This window comes from Colletotrichum tamarilloi (assembly GCF_030869305.1).
Source record: "Colletotrichum tamarilloi strain Tom-12 chromosome Unknown Scaffold_93.1, whole genome shotgun sequence".
Taxonomy (NCBI): Eukaryota; Fungi; Ascomycota; class Sordariomycetes; order Glomerellales; family Glomerellaceae; genus Colletotrichum; species Colletotrichum tamarilloi.
Window position 1 is genome coordinate 120,503 of NW_026849476.1, and position 16,094 is coordinate 136,596.

A 16,094-nucleotide genomic window follows, 5' to 3' on the forward strand; every position below is an offset into this window, starting at 1 on the left:
CGTCCGTGGGCGATAAGCTCACCTCAATCATGTTCCCGCGCAACCATGGACGAGAACTCACACCGCTGTCTAGGATTAAGCTACCGGAGCCTCCAGTTCTGGGTTATGCAACTTTGAGTATAGTCTGTCGGTTTGCATTTGACTTGTGCCCCTTCTCCCTAGTATCTCTAGATCAGTAGATTGACGTCACTCCCAAGAACCCAATGTTCCATGACAGACAGAAACATTGTTTCTGACTTTGATCGAACTCCCTTAGCTTCTCTGTCGGCACTACTTCGCATCGCGGGCCTACCTGCGACTCGGTGACTTGGCACTTTGTCTACCCCGGTATTACGGTTATTCTAGGAACCATTAAGCTCGCGGATCTCAAGAGCACCCAAGCACTAATGTACCCCTGCTGGGACGTGGCCAATACGCAAGTACCGATATGATCGGCAAGAAACCCCTGCTTACCTTAATTGACGACCAGCATCAACCAGCGAAACCCCGACCGATATGCAACCCTTCAATATAACATCACAAACCAGACAAACACGGAAAAGGCCGCTCATGACGCGGGAACAGACGTTCGTATCGAGCGCGACTGCGGCAACGGGACAGCACGGTCCAGAACAACCAGGACAATGCCAGCTGGAGGCCCCCAACATCTCCCGCTTAGCGCGACAGTGGCTGATCTAAATCTGAGCGAAGCCTACCGACATGGCGAGAGACGGTGACCATGAGCCGTTGTGGCTGCCCTTAGTGTCGTTAACTAGTACCTTGAAAGGTTAATCACGAAGATTTTCCTTGGCATTTGGAAGCAAAGTAGTGAAGTTGAGAGTTCCGTGTGCCATGCGGCGGCGCGCTCGTTCAGTGTCGGTTAGAAGCTCTTGCGTCGCGGCCGGGAACGATGGCATTGATGCAAACTTCTGCTTTGTGGGAAAGATCAGAATCGTCTTGGCAACCGAAATCTATCGTAATGCTGAGTGACTATGTAGGATTGTGGTCTGCAGCGAAACCGGCACTTTTGGACGAGTGCCCTTTGTTTCTTGTAATCAATATGAAGAGGGTAGGATTAACTTGGTCATGGGTGGTTTTCAAACAGGCAAAGGATGAAATTCTGATTTCATCTACAATCTCAAACTAAGTACTCACTCGAGACTAAGGATCAATCAACGTAAGAAGTTCCATATTGGAGTAATTCTCAATTTAACCCTAGATCAGCCACGTGCAGACCCAAGCTGTTTTCTGTGCTTGACCCAGCCAGAGACTGAGAGGCATTGCGGTAGGAAAACGCATCCGCATGAGCCCGGGCAGGTGAGAAGGGCCACGGTAGCTTAGCAGCAACCTTTCGGACTTCGAAAATCAGACCAACAGGAGAATGTGACTTGGCGGCATCTATCCACGCCGCTTTTGTTGCTTCTTCGATCTCGAAGTCCCATGTACTCTCCCATGTGAAAGTTGGGGTATCACCTTTCTCAATGGAGTAACGGAAACAGCCTGCCGAAATAATATATTGCTCCCGCGCGTTCCAGAGCTCCATCACTCTCAACTTTGGCATCCGTCGGGCAGCTCTCGCGGCTGACAACAGGAGCTTGTTTGTCATTTCGGGTGCCTTGTCCCAAATAGAATGAGACGTCAGACTGATGACCTGTAGTTCAGGCCAATCAGGGCCAGCGACGCTGTCCTGAAGGGATGGGACTTCGTTCTTGGGCTGGTCCATCATGTGCGAAAAGAAGTCAGTAGCGTCGATGGCAAACGAGACACATAGGTTCTCCAGCCCGCGGCTCTGACGATACAGTTGCTCGGGGATGCCCTGATGCGTGCGAATGTATTCGATCCAATCATGTTGCGTGTTCAAGTTGCTCTGGTCGCAGGATTCTCGGATAGTGAGCGACTTCAGTTCGACCGGCGCAATCTGCCAGTCCGTGACTAGGCAAAGCTTGTGCTTATATCCAGGTCGGCAACCGATTTCGTAGTTGTAGTCCAATGTGTCCAGACCAGGCGCAAGTCCAGTCAAAATAAGGTCGGCAAGCTCGGGCCCAGTACTGCGGGAAATGTAAGATTGTGGTTTCACGATGCGGAGCGACCGCACGCAACCGATTGACCACTTTCGCTGCCGCAAAAGCTCTCCTCCGTACGTGAGCAGTGGGGGACCGCAGGGCCGGACTTCGATGATTTCCAGGCCGATCTTGGCATCTTCCGTCCTCCAGGTCTGCAACAAGTCGAACAAGGAGACTACAACCTCCGCAAACGCCCTCCTGTAGCTTTTGGACGTGTTGGTGGCATCATAGTCGATACGAACACGGAGTCGTTTGAGGACTTTCTGGCGGGTCTTGGTTAGGATATCGCGGGCCTGGAGAACTGTCCGTCGGCTAGCGGTGGACTTTTGGGAATGAAGTGAGATGTATATCTCTCCAAAGACGAAGGGTTCAATGATTTTCTGCCATTCGGAAGAGATGGAAGCGTACGGGGCTAATCGATGGTTCTCTTCCCGGCCGCATTTGAGGAGATGGCCCCAAATTTGGTTCTTAAGCTCATTAGGTAGATCATGCCACCAAGCCATCGTAACGAGACACCTTTGTGGGCGATAAATTCGGTGCTACGTGGATCAGTGGGAGCCGCTGCCGGGTCTGCAGACGTGTAAAGAAAGAGGGGATGGCATCATGGGAAGCGGAGCGCGACAAACGATAAGTTTCGAGCTGTTCCAACACGGCCACTTTGCTACCGAGGGTCAAAGCTCAACCGCTCTCGGGTACCTGCAGTGTGTGTACCAACAAAGTGGTTGAGTAATCAACCTTACTTAACAAAATCCTGCTGATGCTCAACTACCACGGTAGGGCAGACTTGTATACATCCACTTTCTTTGTGTTGTGATGATGAATGTGATGTCCTGATGCCGAAGTGGAGTCTATTGGTGAACGGCTGTTCAAAAGATAAGGCAAATCTTATACCCGATGATTGGGAAGGTTACATGCAGTCATTTCCATCAAGTTCATGTGCCTTATGCATGTAATCCGAACAGTTTTTGGTTGAGCCTTTCTACCAAAAAAAGTCGCGATGAACTTGTCATCCGGCTCACATCTCATAGACACTCGATGAAAGGCACCCAATCCCAGGGAAGTAAGATCTGGATGCATGCGGATCCCCTGCTAGTCTTTGACACGATTTCTCGGATGCGAATACCTATCAGCTTGCTTGAGAGGCCAACGAAAGTCACAAGCCACTTCAGTCCCTACCTCCCTCATTGCTCATGGCTGGCTATTACCCGGTCTCTGTCTTCACTGCGCATAGCCAAAGTCAACGGCTAGGTATGGGTGCTGAGGTGGCTACATCAAGGACCTTGTTCAGTGATGGTCACCAAAGGTCTGGATTAATACCAAAGATGCGGTCGCTATCCAGTAGAGCGTTGATGAAAGCTACACGTTGCACGCAGAACCAGGTCGTCCATGGTGATGCAACGTTAAGTGGGCATCACCAGCACCAATTTTCCTTCATTCTCGCTTTCGCGGGAAGCTTGAAAGCGCCCAGGAAGTTATTCGGCTTTCGGATTCATGCGAGAGCAAGGGGGGTGGGGGGTTTACGGGTCGTTTACTGTCTGGTGCAAAGAATATGTTCGGAGCTTCAGACTTGGGATCCTGACACACAGAAGTCCCAATGCAAGCTCAGGAAAAGTTGATATAAAACTATAATGCCCGTATGGGATTGCTTTATGATTTGATGTCATCTCCTCACTCATTTACATAGATTATTCGACACAGAACCTGATCTGCTGGGTAGATCATCGTACTCTCACTTCTCATTCCTGACTGCGATTACCTCTCGTATTCGCGGAGATTTTCTGGTTTATTTGCTTCGGGTTGAGATATCAAGTCGAGGTCCATCTCTTGATTCGTGTTAACTCTGTTGGTAAGCCTCACTCCTGACGACACTTGGCTCATATCTATCGTCAAGAAGTCCAGCTCATGACCTCCGTTCTAGAAAAGAGAGTATCTTCAATCACACATCATGGCTGATCATGATGAAAGTTCACAAATATGGACCATCGAAGAAGGTCAAGAATACTTAGACGACTTGATAAGACTTCTCCGTAATCCAAAAGTTAGCGTTGACGAAACGGTTGATACTGGGCACATCAACGGAACTGCGATCCATATCCCTGTCCAATTCCAGAAGGGAGAATCTGTCACGAAAGCCATGGTCTGTTGTAACGATTTCATCAACAAGAAGCAGCCGGGCAGCTTGTTCATTTACGATAGTTCTCTCAGTCTACGAGCTCCCAGAGAGTCGCAAAACTCCGATGACACCCATCTCACCTGGACCTTGTGCAGGGGCCTCAGAGTGACTCCATTGTCACTGGCCTGCAGCACTCTGGTAGAAGACTTGCGATGCGTTCAAGTCAGGCAACATAATGAGCATCGGAACATCATCAGCCTTGTCTTCTATTGCGGTCGAGAACCACACCAACGCGGCGTGAGTACAGGACTGCTCATGATACGCTCTCTCTTGGCCCAGATCTTCGACTACATCCGCGCGTTTATAATTGAATACAAAGATGTCATATCGGTTGGACACGAATTCCGCGAGGAAGTTGAGACAGATGATCTCGATCAACTATGTGGAATGCTCGACATAGTGATCCGAACGCTCCCTCCAGTGAAGGATCATCAGCAGCCAGAGCGAAGGATTGTCTGTTTCATTGATGGTGTGGGTTCTCGCAGGGACGTGGAGGATTCTTCCGGAGTAATTAAGGTCATACAGACCTTAATGAAGATGGTCCGTCTGAGTGACACTGGCGATGACTACGTACCGACTTTCCAACTGATCTGTACGAGTCCTCATCTAACCGACTGGGATGATGCACTCTTCCCAAGTGAGGACACTTGCCATCTTGTTGATTTAGCACTACCACTGTTGCCGCCTGGACCGTCAACCAGGGGAGGGTTTCAAAAGTCCTGATGGGCACCAGAATCTGTGCTTCAAAGTCGAATTTGGCAAGCATGACGGGTTTCGTCTATAGAGTTACTATCTTTATATCCTAAATTTCAAGATGCGAATAGATCATCATATTTCATCGACCACGAAATCGCATCAATTAGAAGATTCTTGATTTGCTACAATTTCTTTCCAAGATGAGCTAGATATTTAAGAAGAAAGGTGCTTCATGTTTCTCATACTATCTCTTGGTTCTTTCCCAAGAAAAAAAAGTAATGACGGAAAAGCGAGTTTTGAGAACTGTTCCCAATCCAGCCTAAACATTCGAGTACCTCTCTCTGCTGACACTTCACCATCGACAGCCCCATGAATTCGTTGCCCGCTTTACATCGAATGTGCATCAAGACTCTCCATCCGTGTGCTGTTCTTCAACTTCTGCCAAAAGAATTGATTAAGGGTACTTTCATAATTCAATCCAAACTGATCTCTAATTTATAAGAGAATACGTTAGTATTTGAAAGCGAAACAAATAAGAGGCCTTTGCTGAGGCAATTCTTGCTACGTGAGCATCATTCAGGTAGCTACACCAATGTGCAGTCAGGTGAAGTGCATCCATCTCAAGCCAATGTCTCTGTTGCTGAGGCGCTGCACCTTCCATGCTGCCAATAGTTCGATTAGTTGATTGCAACCTCTAGCGTTACTACGAATAGTGGTGAGAAGTGGGAGATGGCAGCACTAGCCCGTTCGCCTACAGGCGGGTTGCAAGGCAGGTAGTCGATGCAGTAATTGAATAATTACTAGACAGAGAGGGGTGGGATGGTATCACAAGCTCCAGACTGTTCATCACAGTCACTGACCCACGGTTACACATCCAAAGCTCAGCCACTCATTGGTACTGGCATGGTGATTTGGTCATTAACCCCTCTGAACAAGAAAGTTGCGGATGAACTATTCCGGCAACGCAGACTTGAACCTTCCCCTCCCCCACAATTTCCGTAATCTTTAAGTTGAGCACTCAAACATACGGTGCGGTCTGGGCTGTTCAAACTACAAAGAGAAACGTGATCTTGGTGTTTGGTGGTTGATCGTCAGGGGAGCTAGATACAATCTCTCCAGTTCTGTCGACCCAACTACAGTAGGGTGCCAAAAGTTCGTGTACACCCTCCCAGTGTGTCACCTATAGCCCACTAACTACGTCTCTTTATTATTATAAATATCTTCTTAAATTAAATATAAATAATATAATTTAAAGTTTTATAAAATACTTAAGTATATAAACTATATAAAACTATTTTTTATATATTTTAAAATATATTATATTAGTATTTTATAATAAAATATAAAAATAGAATATAAAATAAAAAAGAATTTATTAAGAAGTATAGTACTATTCGTATTTTAAAGGCCCTATAATTTATTATAATAAAAATCTTATAGAACTTATTTTCTAAAAGATTTATTAAATACCTTTATAATTAAGTAAAATATAATATAATTTATATATATATTAATATAATAGCTAATTAGTTATAAAATAATTTCTAATTTCTTTTTCTTATTATATTTAAGTTTTTATTTACTATTAAAAAGTAGTACTTTTGCGGGATACTATGCGCTGCACACGAACTTTCGACACCCCACTGTACGTGTATCGTGGACGTACTGAAATAAACATCTGCCGATCCACCTTTTCAAGAGCACAGGCAAAAGTTTCATGACGGTTTGTCTCCAACTCACCGCCTCCAAACATTATAGACAAACAGAACAAAAACCATGAGGCCTTATCTTTTCCTTACCACCTCCAAACACACCATGCTAAGAGGCGCTAATGACAAAGGTGGTATTGCAGCTTGAATAATCTCATACCCGATCTCTGTTTACAAGGCTCCATTTGGGCTGCAGCACAGCAAGCGTGATTATTCCCTTCTAACCGCCAGGCTTCAAGCCCATGGCAAACTTTTGCCCAGGATTCTACTTCACAAGGCCAAAATTACATTCAGAAAAAAAAGCAAAAAGAAAAAAAGGCCTGAGTATGACATTGAAAGGCGTACCCACGACTTTGTTCGTTCTATGTCTTGAAGTGTGGAGACTTTGCCTCCGTCTCATGGTAGGACTTTGGTAAAGAGTGTCATACAGGGAATAGTTCCTTCTAGCCAAGATCGATATCGCCGCCATGTATCACAAAATGCTTTGAATGGTGTGAATGAACGCAGTACTAGATCAGATTTAAACCCATGACATTCAAAGTACACATACCTTGGCTTTAATACAAAGAAGACATTCAGACTCTATACCTGTCATCATCTATAGCAAGTCTGAAGCACTTTGAAAAATAAGTCTGCCTCATCACGCTTGAATTTGTGAAAGTTGTTCCTTGCGGAGACTTTAGCCCTCAGCCTAGATTCAACTTTTCTACTATTCACCGTTGTATCAATCACACAAACGCTCTTTCCTAAAAACCCTTCTACAAAACGGCAACTAGCGTGCCACGATTTCAAGTAGCAATATTGGATTTATTGGTAATCTCAACTTTCTCAACAAGGTGTGTGATGGCCCCTATACCTTGTGTCATACTGTTAACCTAACCCAATCTATAGGAGAAAGTATCTTGAGGTTGCTCATCATGTCCACCGAGTCGGAATACTTCAGATCATTGCAAATCTTGCTCGCCCCTGATCTTGGTTACACAGAGACATGCTACATTGCCTTGAAGGAACGATACAACCAAGAACGTGTATTCGTTGAGCTTGGTTTGGGCGGTCACGAGGATGACAAAGGCTACAAAGCAGGTCGAAGGCTAGTCGACAGTATCTTCAACCAATGTCAATATGAAAACTGGCTTGTTGGGGGTTCGGGGGCCAATCGTTTTCTCTATGATAAGTCGCTTAAATTTATGAACGGTCCCCGAACCCATCTCTCTGGCTACACTTTGAACTCCTTATATGGTGTCCATGTGTACGACCTCGAGCTGAACGTCTCGATGGACGACTATGTTGTCACCCCCTTTTCGATACTCTGCGCTGAGTTGGTCGGCGACGTTCGAAGCAAGCATAATATCGGCCTTATCTTCTTCTGTGGCCTACATGTGGAAAAAGACGGGCCCCTTAGGGGAAGCACTATAATTCGGGCCCTCCTGCACCAGATATTCCAGAAAAACTTGAACTACTTCACCGCGAACGATGTCAAGTACATGTATACCGACTTTAAGGCAATGCTGGAATCACCGGAAGTTGGATCCCTCGCATTATGTGAGATGTTTTTGAGTGTAGTCCGACTAGCAGAACCTCGGCTCAACGAGCGCGACAAAAAGATGATCTGCATCATCGACGGTCTCGGTACCCGCAACAGCCATACGTACTCTGAAGATGTGATGGGGGTTGTGCTGGCCTTGGCTAACATCAACAAAATCGCGCCCTTCTTTAAATTGATTTGTACAGGTCCTGCCGTACCGAAAGTTTTCACTGAAACATCTTCCTCTCAACCTTTTGACGGGCTTTTTTTATGGTACGATTTCCCTTTGAAATAATCTTTATTAAGGGTCCTGCTTTACATAGACGATATCATTCGGCATATAATTATTAGTGGCGAAAAGAAATTAAGTCTAGAGATAAGATCTTGTGTGGTTTACATGACTAGATAGATCTTCAGTTAATATACCTTACTATATACTAGAAAGTTTTCAAACGGAGCAGTAGCTGCTTTATATTTTCAACGTAGAGCGAAGGACTGGGATGTTTGGCGCTCTTCTGACTTTAATTGAAAATGATGTGGGTTCGCTTTTAATAAGATGAATACCTATGTGCTAATAGTGACATCAAGGCAACAAAGAGTGTTAAGGCTTTGAAACTTTGTAGGAAAGTCATTTAATTGTACATTAACCGCAGGTTTAGTAAGATGTTACTTAGGTCTGGCCCTAGGACAATGAGAGCCACGGTAAGACAAGGTGCTTTGAATGTTACTTACAGTAGGGTGTCAAAAGTTCGTGTACACCCTCCCAGTGTGTCACCTATAGCCTACTAACTACATCTCTTTATTACTATAAATATTTTTCTAACTTAGGTATAAATAATATAATTTAAAATTTTAATAAAATATTTAAATATATAAAGTATATAAAACTATTTTTTATATATTTTAAAATATATTATATTAATACTTTATAATATAATATAAAAATAAAGTATAAAATAAAAGGTTTTTTATTAAGAAATATAGTACTATTTATATTTAAAAGGCCTTATAATTTACTATAATAAAAATCTCTTATAACCTATATTATAAAAAATTTATTTAACGCTTTTATAATTAAAAAAACTATAGTATAACTTAGATATATATTAATATAATAACTAATTAGTTATATAGTAATTTTGATTTCTTTTTTTTATTATATTTAACTTTTTATCCGCTATTAAAAAGTAGTCCTTTTACGGGATACTGTGCGCTATATACGAACTTTTAATACCCCACTGTATTTAGAATTTAAATGGATTGAGTGTCTAAGCATATTGCGCGTGATATGTACCTTACTTAACGAGTGTACTATACCGCGTGATTTTTGATTATTGCGCTTAAAAAAACGAAAAAAATATGTCTTTCTTATTATAGTGATCGGTACTTGTTCTTCTCGAGCTGCGCGCCGCCCTTGTGCTTGGGATACTTCGATAAGCATAAGGAGTCTTCCGTAAAACACGTCGTACTTCGTCGTGTGTTTCTTTTGGCTGGATTGGTCAACGGATTCATCGCCTGGGTGTCCCGGCTGCTATGGCTGCAGTTGATGCACGGACGGGTGGATGGCAGTTGAGGCTTGGGGGGGACTGTGGCCCATGAGGGGCGGTAGCATCCTTGTTTCACCAGATCTTTCAGCGGGTAGGCATGCCCTGGAAAGTTTTCTGCATAGGTAAGGTACCTGTACTCTGCTGGATTCAAATTGGATAGGGATGTGACACCCGCCAATCCGCCTATTACATTGCAGGCAAAACACCAAGGCGTTGTCCATTTCTTTGGCCAGAACATACTCACCCAGATGTTTGCGCAATTCCGACCTCTCCCGCCTACAGACAACCCAATGAAATATCGACAAGTACGCACAGGAGTGGACACTCGAACATCGACTGTTCTTGTCTTTGTTGTAGCCGGCATGTGATCAAGACAATGCGAGGTTGAGCATGCTTCCTCTACCGCCAGCTCACAGTCATGCCTCAGTGTGGGCTTTGAGACCTTGGATGTCTGATGTATTTGAATTAGCAGTATCCTAAGTAGGAAGAATGGGCATGGGAGTCGGCAAGGGTCTGAGCGGTTAAGATTCAAGAACGAAGCTAGGGGCAACAAAGAAGTGCGCTGTTTCTTGACCCCAGCACGAAATGAGTATCTTTGGCACAAAGGCATGTCCATTCGACAGTCTAATCACTACTTCGGTGCTGCGATGAAGATGTTTGATGATTTCACCAAAAATACCTTTTTCGGCTTTCCCTCAGGGGAAGCTGGCCAAAGTCCAGGAAAATACATAGAATAGGTCGTAGCTGGGGATGGGACATATGCCATACAACATAAAATGGAAAGCCCTTGAACAGAGGGACGTACCTTCAGCAGCGAACTGATGGACTCTCCTTGCAGCGCCCGTGCATACCGCAATTGCTGCATTTCAACTGCTGCAATATGCTGAACAGCCAACAGGTCACACACATCGTGACTTTGTAGGCGCTGCCATACTACAATAGCTCTCATCCGATCACGATGGTCTTGACGTCATGCGGCGACGACGGCGCCACCCTATTTTTTAATCATTTCTATTTAAACTATAAGTATTTATTTTGGCACTATGTTAAACATGATGCGATGAGGGCAGTTGAGTGTGGGTTAAGATTTTTCAGACATTTGGGCAGGGGCCTCTTTGCGAATTGCTTCCACTCCAGAGAGGTTTGCCAACGACATGCATTATCCACATTGACTTTTTTTCTCTGGCTGAACTGTCGTCCCGATAAAGACGTTTGAAGATGAAGGTTTGTATCAGATCGGATGCGTGCTTCAATTCAGCCCGTATGACAGGTCCTTTGAGTCAAAGGTAATTGGGACTTTGATGTGACTTCTGCAGTCTACCAAACCTTTCATGTCAGCTTTTGTTACACTTTAATCTCTACCGCCGGTAGCCCGCAAACCGTCTATCAGGGGTGCGAATAACTGCCATGTTTTTCACTGTTCCTGTCTTTGTTTGGGCCTAGTGAACAGCCGCGCATATGCACTCTTCTTTTTACTTGCGTGCACAAACGACAAATCCACGAGGCAACATTGACATCATCTCATGAAATGCAGATTCCTTGATATCGGCCTTTCGGACTTCGCAATCTTGATAGCCTCGGTTCTAGAAACGTGCTAGCGGTAAGCTCCTTTGTATCTATCAAAGCTGGGCCTGGTGGTCAAGAGTGAAAAAGATAGGGGTTTAGAGTAGATTGCAAAATTTCAAGACTCACGAGCGGTGATCACCTGCCCGGAGGCAGAGATCACATGGTTTCTTCATGGATAGATCTCATAAAGAAGCGTGTTCTTTTCACCAAACATGAATCATATTCAAAGGGCAGTCCACCATGACTCTTCGCAATCCGATTCGTGTACTCTTAAGGGCGTTTGAACATGAGTAGCTATAGCTTGATTGTCTTACTGCCGGTGAGAAGAAATTCGGTCGACAATCTCGTCTCATCAGAGCTACCAGGAAGCTCCAGAAGCAAAAGTCTTCACTACCTACAGCCTACCCACAGCATCAAGTGTCGATACATAGCGCCGTAAGTCACAAGCACCAAGTTCTGTATGGCAATTGTTGATAGCCTCGTGGATCCTGACTTTTGATGACTGTTCTAGGACGAGGGTATACTTCATCGCCTACCATTACTGCACCTGAACCTACTGGTCTGAAAGGAATATGGAGTACAATGCTGACGATGGTTGACGATGATGGAGATATCAAGAACATAATAAATCGCGACAAGGAAGATTTGAATTGGGTAGAAGATTACCATACGAAACCTTGAGATACCCATGAGCCACTGTATCTGAGATTTTAGGAAGCAAGATATTAAAGCATGGAAGGAGAGACAATGGCCAGGCGTATTGCACATCAATTGCGATATACTAGAAAGTATTCCGCATTCAGGGAAGCGACACGCAACATCTAGTTTACCGCCCGTTGATATTGACGATTTCTTGGCAATTGAACGTTGGTAAACACTACAAAGTAGGAAAGGAGGGTGTCACAACACCAAACATTTCTTTGTAGCCTTTGCAAGGCTCCGAGAATGATCTCCGCTACCTTGGCGAATCCAGTGGGTGGTGATGTTTCACAAAGCCCAGAAGAATGGTATCCGCCCCAAGCTCATGCTGGGAAAAACGATATTGGAACACGCGTAGATCACTCACCGTACTGCATCAAGCCATCACCGCCATAGATGCTCATGTTCAAAGCAGATGTTCACAAGATTCCAGTTGAGTAAAGACAGTGTGCACTTGTAAGCCTAGTCACTGCTGGAAAGGTAGCTCAACATCAAAAGGTCAGTCTATCTTGGGAGTTGGTATTTATAGGATGGGGGGTAGCCGATGTCGAGGAGAGATTACTATGAGTTTCAGCAGCCGATCTATCGACTTTTCTTCCTGATCAAGCCTCAACCAACGAATCTCCTCACCACCACTGAAAACATTCTCAGGGTCTCAGATCCATATCTTCGCAGCTTACCAGTCTTTTCGCCGGTGGTAGAAGGCCCGACAACCATCTTCTCATACAAGAAATGTCAGAAAGCCGAAGCCACGCGACCCAGCTGCAAGTTTATTTCAAACTCAAGTTTACCTGAAGGTGCACTGCCGCTGGTTAAATAGTGGTGAGCCACAGGAGCTTTCCTTACAATGTCTCTTGCCGTCATGGCAAACTGACATATAAGACCAGGACATTTTAGACTGCCCATAATGTCGTCTCCGGAATCCGCCTCTGAGAAAGGAGTATGGGATACTATGCAGGAACTAATTCCTCTCGACAATCATCGTGCCGACATCCGGTGGCTTCACGGCCGCGACGATCAGGATCTTCAATGGGTGGGAGACAAAGAGGTCGACTTGTACCATGCATCGCACGAGGTTCATGGACCACTTTGGCCTCAGATCCTAGCCTCACGCGAGGTAGCAGCGTGGGATCAAGTCAGAAAGTCATGCATAGTACTCATTGATTGCGATATGGACTCCAAATATCTCTGGGAAAACTTTCGTTTGAGTCAACTATCGGTATTGTGTCGTAGAATGGCCCAACACAAGCGGTTGGACTTTCTTGAAGGCAAGCCCTTCGGATCTCTGGTCTTCTTCATGGGGGGCACGGGGGACACCAAACGCAGCGAGTCGGGGATCGTTGCTCTGACTATGATGACATCCCTAATCTATCAGGTCGTTGAAAGGTACGCCAGAAAGTGCTGCCCAGATGAAGCTGGCAATGTTCTGGCCTTCGAAAGCGTCAGGAGAGACGACATCGAATATTTATGCGGCTTTTTCAGGGAATTGGTTCGTAAAGTGTCCTGGAAAGTCGAGCTTACCTGTTTTATCGACTTTATTGGTCGACATGATGCAGAACGGGGGATGGACATTGTGATAAACAACTTGATCGGTTTGGTCGAAGACCAAGCAGAGATCGAAACACAAAATCCACAACGTAAGGCATTCAAATTGGTATTCACAGGCCCAGGGCCCAGGGGCGGGCCTAGGCTGAAGATTCATGATCTCCTCTACACAAAGCGGCACATTGCTGCATCCCATTACTTGAGGCTTGGAGCGGATAAGGATCGGAGCTTCTCGATGACATGATAAAGGCACCTTCTTACGGATCTGACCTCTAGAGAGTGGAATCTCCACTTTACAAAAATAGTACTCAAGCCGATAAATAGCATTAAGCGTCTTAAATATCAAATCGGTCATTCAATATACTTAGAAATACTGATGGCCACCCTGCGCTCTTGCCTTGATGAGCAACAACCTTGAGCTGGGACATTGCCTGTATGCAATACCTCCACCCCCGATCCCCAGCTAAAGCTCAATTTCGTTCTTTTCGTTTGGTACTTGTCAATATCAACGCGCAAGTGTAATTACAAGTGAGGTAGGTTGCATCAATCATCACGGATGTCTGAGCTCCCAACTTATCAATTTCCCTTTCTCTGAATCACTTGCCCGCGGATCTGGTCTGTATAGTAGTTTCATGAATCACTGTATCGTATCCGGAATTAGCCTAGACGTTGTGTTTTGACATTTGCGATGTGGCTACATTGGATTTCAGCTTGCATCCAGCTAGCCAACTCCGTAACCTAGAGTGGCGCTTTGCATTCATGTGAAGCTGAGGAACTACTCCAGTAGGTACCTTGCTTTTCTGGTGAAACTCCAGTTGGTAATATCAGCCGAGGATAGACCAAATGTCATTTGAATCTTTGTTGGATAAGAAACAGCTGCCATGCTTGAATGTCTTTTGCCGCATTTACCTTCGGCTGTTCAAACTTCAAGGTCAATGGACGTCTGTGCGGTTCAGTATGGTGTCCACCTGCGGCACAAAGAAAAGTCTTCACCGCGTTCCGGTTAGACAGAATGATACGGATCAGCTGTTCAGGAGAATTCAGAAATGAGGGCACTCTCCCATATTCTAGGTACAATAGGACAGCCCCGGCTAACGAAACAGCACACATACAAAGAAGATGTTTGGAGCGAATAGATCACCGCCCCGGAAATCATGGTGCATTCATCGAAGCCTGGCTACGGATGTCATTTATTTCATTCCTACTTACAAGGAAGTCAATCAACTTGTCTTGGCGCTGTACTAGAGATCACCTAGTAGATATATATATTGGTCACCGGAGAGCTTTTTAGCTTCCGGCAGCTTCCATCCTCAGCAGCTCACTTTGAATCTACCTGATATTTTGCCAGTCGACTAGACCTTTGATCAAGACGTACACCTACTATTCATTTAAGGTCACGAAGTATGAAATTCTTGCCATCTATATCACTCTACCCTCTGTACTAACTACCTTACTGAGGATCAAACACAACAGAATGCTCCGAGTGTTTGACCTTCCTGATTATGTAGACCCAGATGCGGAACGAAGACGCAAACAATGGGAGGGGATGTCGCTTAACTTTTGGGCTAGGCGCTTCGATACGCGTTGTTTGGAGGATGTGGGACGCCACGTAATTGGTTCCGCGGAGGATCAAGCTAGAACGATCTCTGCAGATAAGAGGATCGTGTTCACCTACACCGGCTCCAGTACGACATCCGAAACTTCAAACCCAGTGTTGATCATCAGGAAACATTCCTGTCCCGATCCCGAGACTGCATGGACGGAAACCGCATTATCAATGGTCTGCAAGATATATGTCGAAGACAGTCGAACGCAGCTAAAGAACGAGGGTATTATTCGCGGACAACCAAGAGACCAGTTCCTTAGTCTTGTCATCTTCTGTGGCCACGAGTTCCCAAATGACGCAGAGATCGAGTTGACGATGGTTCAATCCCTCGTTGGCCAGATCTTGAGGCTATGTGGGTTCGACTTTTTTGACAATGACGCGCAGTGCACTTTCAAATTCTCGGATGAGTCCTGGCTTGACCATTATTGGGACGTTTTCAAGCGCCTGGTACGACAATTACCAAGACAGATGACCGTCATCTGTTATATCGACAACCCCGCCGAACTACCAGCCGAAATCTTCGACTCTTTCATTCTAGGAAAGCTGGTGGCTCTATACAAAGAACAAACGGAATTGGCGAAGGAGGAAGAAAAGGCGCAATTCCTAATTATCGCCACGGACCCGTCTGAATTTGGGGATTTTCGCATTTCTGAAGCGGTAGAGAAGGTGGGGTTGAAGGTGCAATCATTCTTATATTACATGGAGAGCACAGAGACCGGGGAATCACTTCGTCACTCACAAGTTAAGTCAACATACCCACTTCCTGGCACCCCCCTGTTTCTGGCACCACAAAAACGATGGGATCACAACCCAACCTCCTCATTACTATTAACTATTGATCCTCAACCACACCCACTACAATACAGCTGCCAGCCTCACTAGGGCATTCAGAGTCGCTGGATTCAGCCGTGATAACCTCCTTTTCACCCGCTTCGATTTGAGCCCGATGGATATCCCTGATGTTCGCGAACTTCGTATTGGGATCG

The 16,094-nt window shown here is 45.2% G+C and overlaps 5 protein-coding genes across 5 annotated transcripts; 4 read left to right on the forward strand and 1 right to left on the reverse strand.

The window, feature by feature from the left end:
• Positions 1-1,183: 1,183 nt before the first annotated feature.
• On the reverse strand, positions 1,184-2,545 carry CTAM01_13360 (uncharacterized protein; the record flags this gene model as incomplete). Its single annotated transcript, XM_060529364.1, has 1 exon — positions 1,184-2,545. One exon carries the CDS (start codon positions 2,543-2,545, stop codon positions 1,184-1,186), a length of 1,362 nt encoding a protein of 453 aa, XP_060376099.1.
• Positions 2,546-3,987: 1,442 nt separating this feature from the next.
• CTAM01_13361 (uncharacterized protein) lies at positions 3,988-4,938 on the forward strand (the record flags this gene model as incomplete). The annotated part of the gene is made up of 2 exons (XM_060529365.1): positions 3,988-4,186; positions 4,490-4,938. 2 exons carry the CDS (start codon positions 3,988-3,990, stop codon positions 4,936-4,938), a joined length of 648 nt encoding a protein of 215 aa, XP_060376100.1.
• A 2,599-nt stretch (positions 4,939-7,537) lies between these two features.
• CTAM01_13362 (uncharacterized protein) lies at positions 7,538-8,750 on the forward strand (the record flags this gene model as incomplete). Its single annotated transcript, XM_060529366.1, has 2 exons — positions 7,538-8,249; positions 8,734-8,750. The coding sequence occupies 2 exons, from the start codon at positions 7,538-7,540 to the stop codon at positions 8,748-8,750; spliced, it is 729 nt and encodes a 242-aa protein (XP_060376101.1).
• A 4,114-nt stretch (positions 8,751-12,864) lies between these two features.
• On the forward strand, positions 12,865-13,920 carry CTAM01_13363 (uncharacterized protein; the record flags this gene model as incomplete). The annotated part of the gene is made up of 2 exons (XM_060529367.1): positions 12,865-13,594; positions 13,871-13,920. 2 exons carry the CDS (start codon positions 12,865-12,867, stop codon positions 13,918-13,920), a joined length of 780 nt encoding a protein of 259 aa, XP_060376102.1.
• Positions 13,921-14,976: 1,056 nt separating this feature from the next.
• CTAM01_13364 (uncharacterized protein) lies at positions 14,977-15,990 on the forward strand (the record flags this gene model as incomplete). The annotated part of the gene is made up of 2 exons (XM_060529368.1): positions 14,977-15,187; positions 15,239-15,990. 2 exons carry the CDS (start codon positions 14,977-14,979, stop codon positions 15,988-15,990), a joined length of 963 nt encoding a protein of 320 aa, XP_060376103.1.
• Positions 15,991-16,094: the final 104 nt, after the last annotated feature.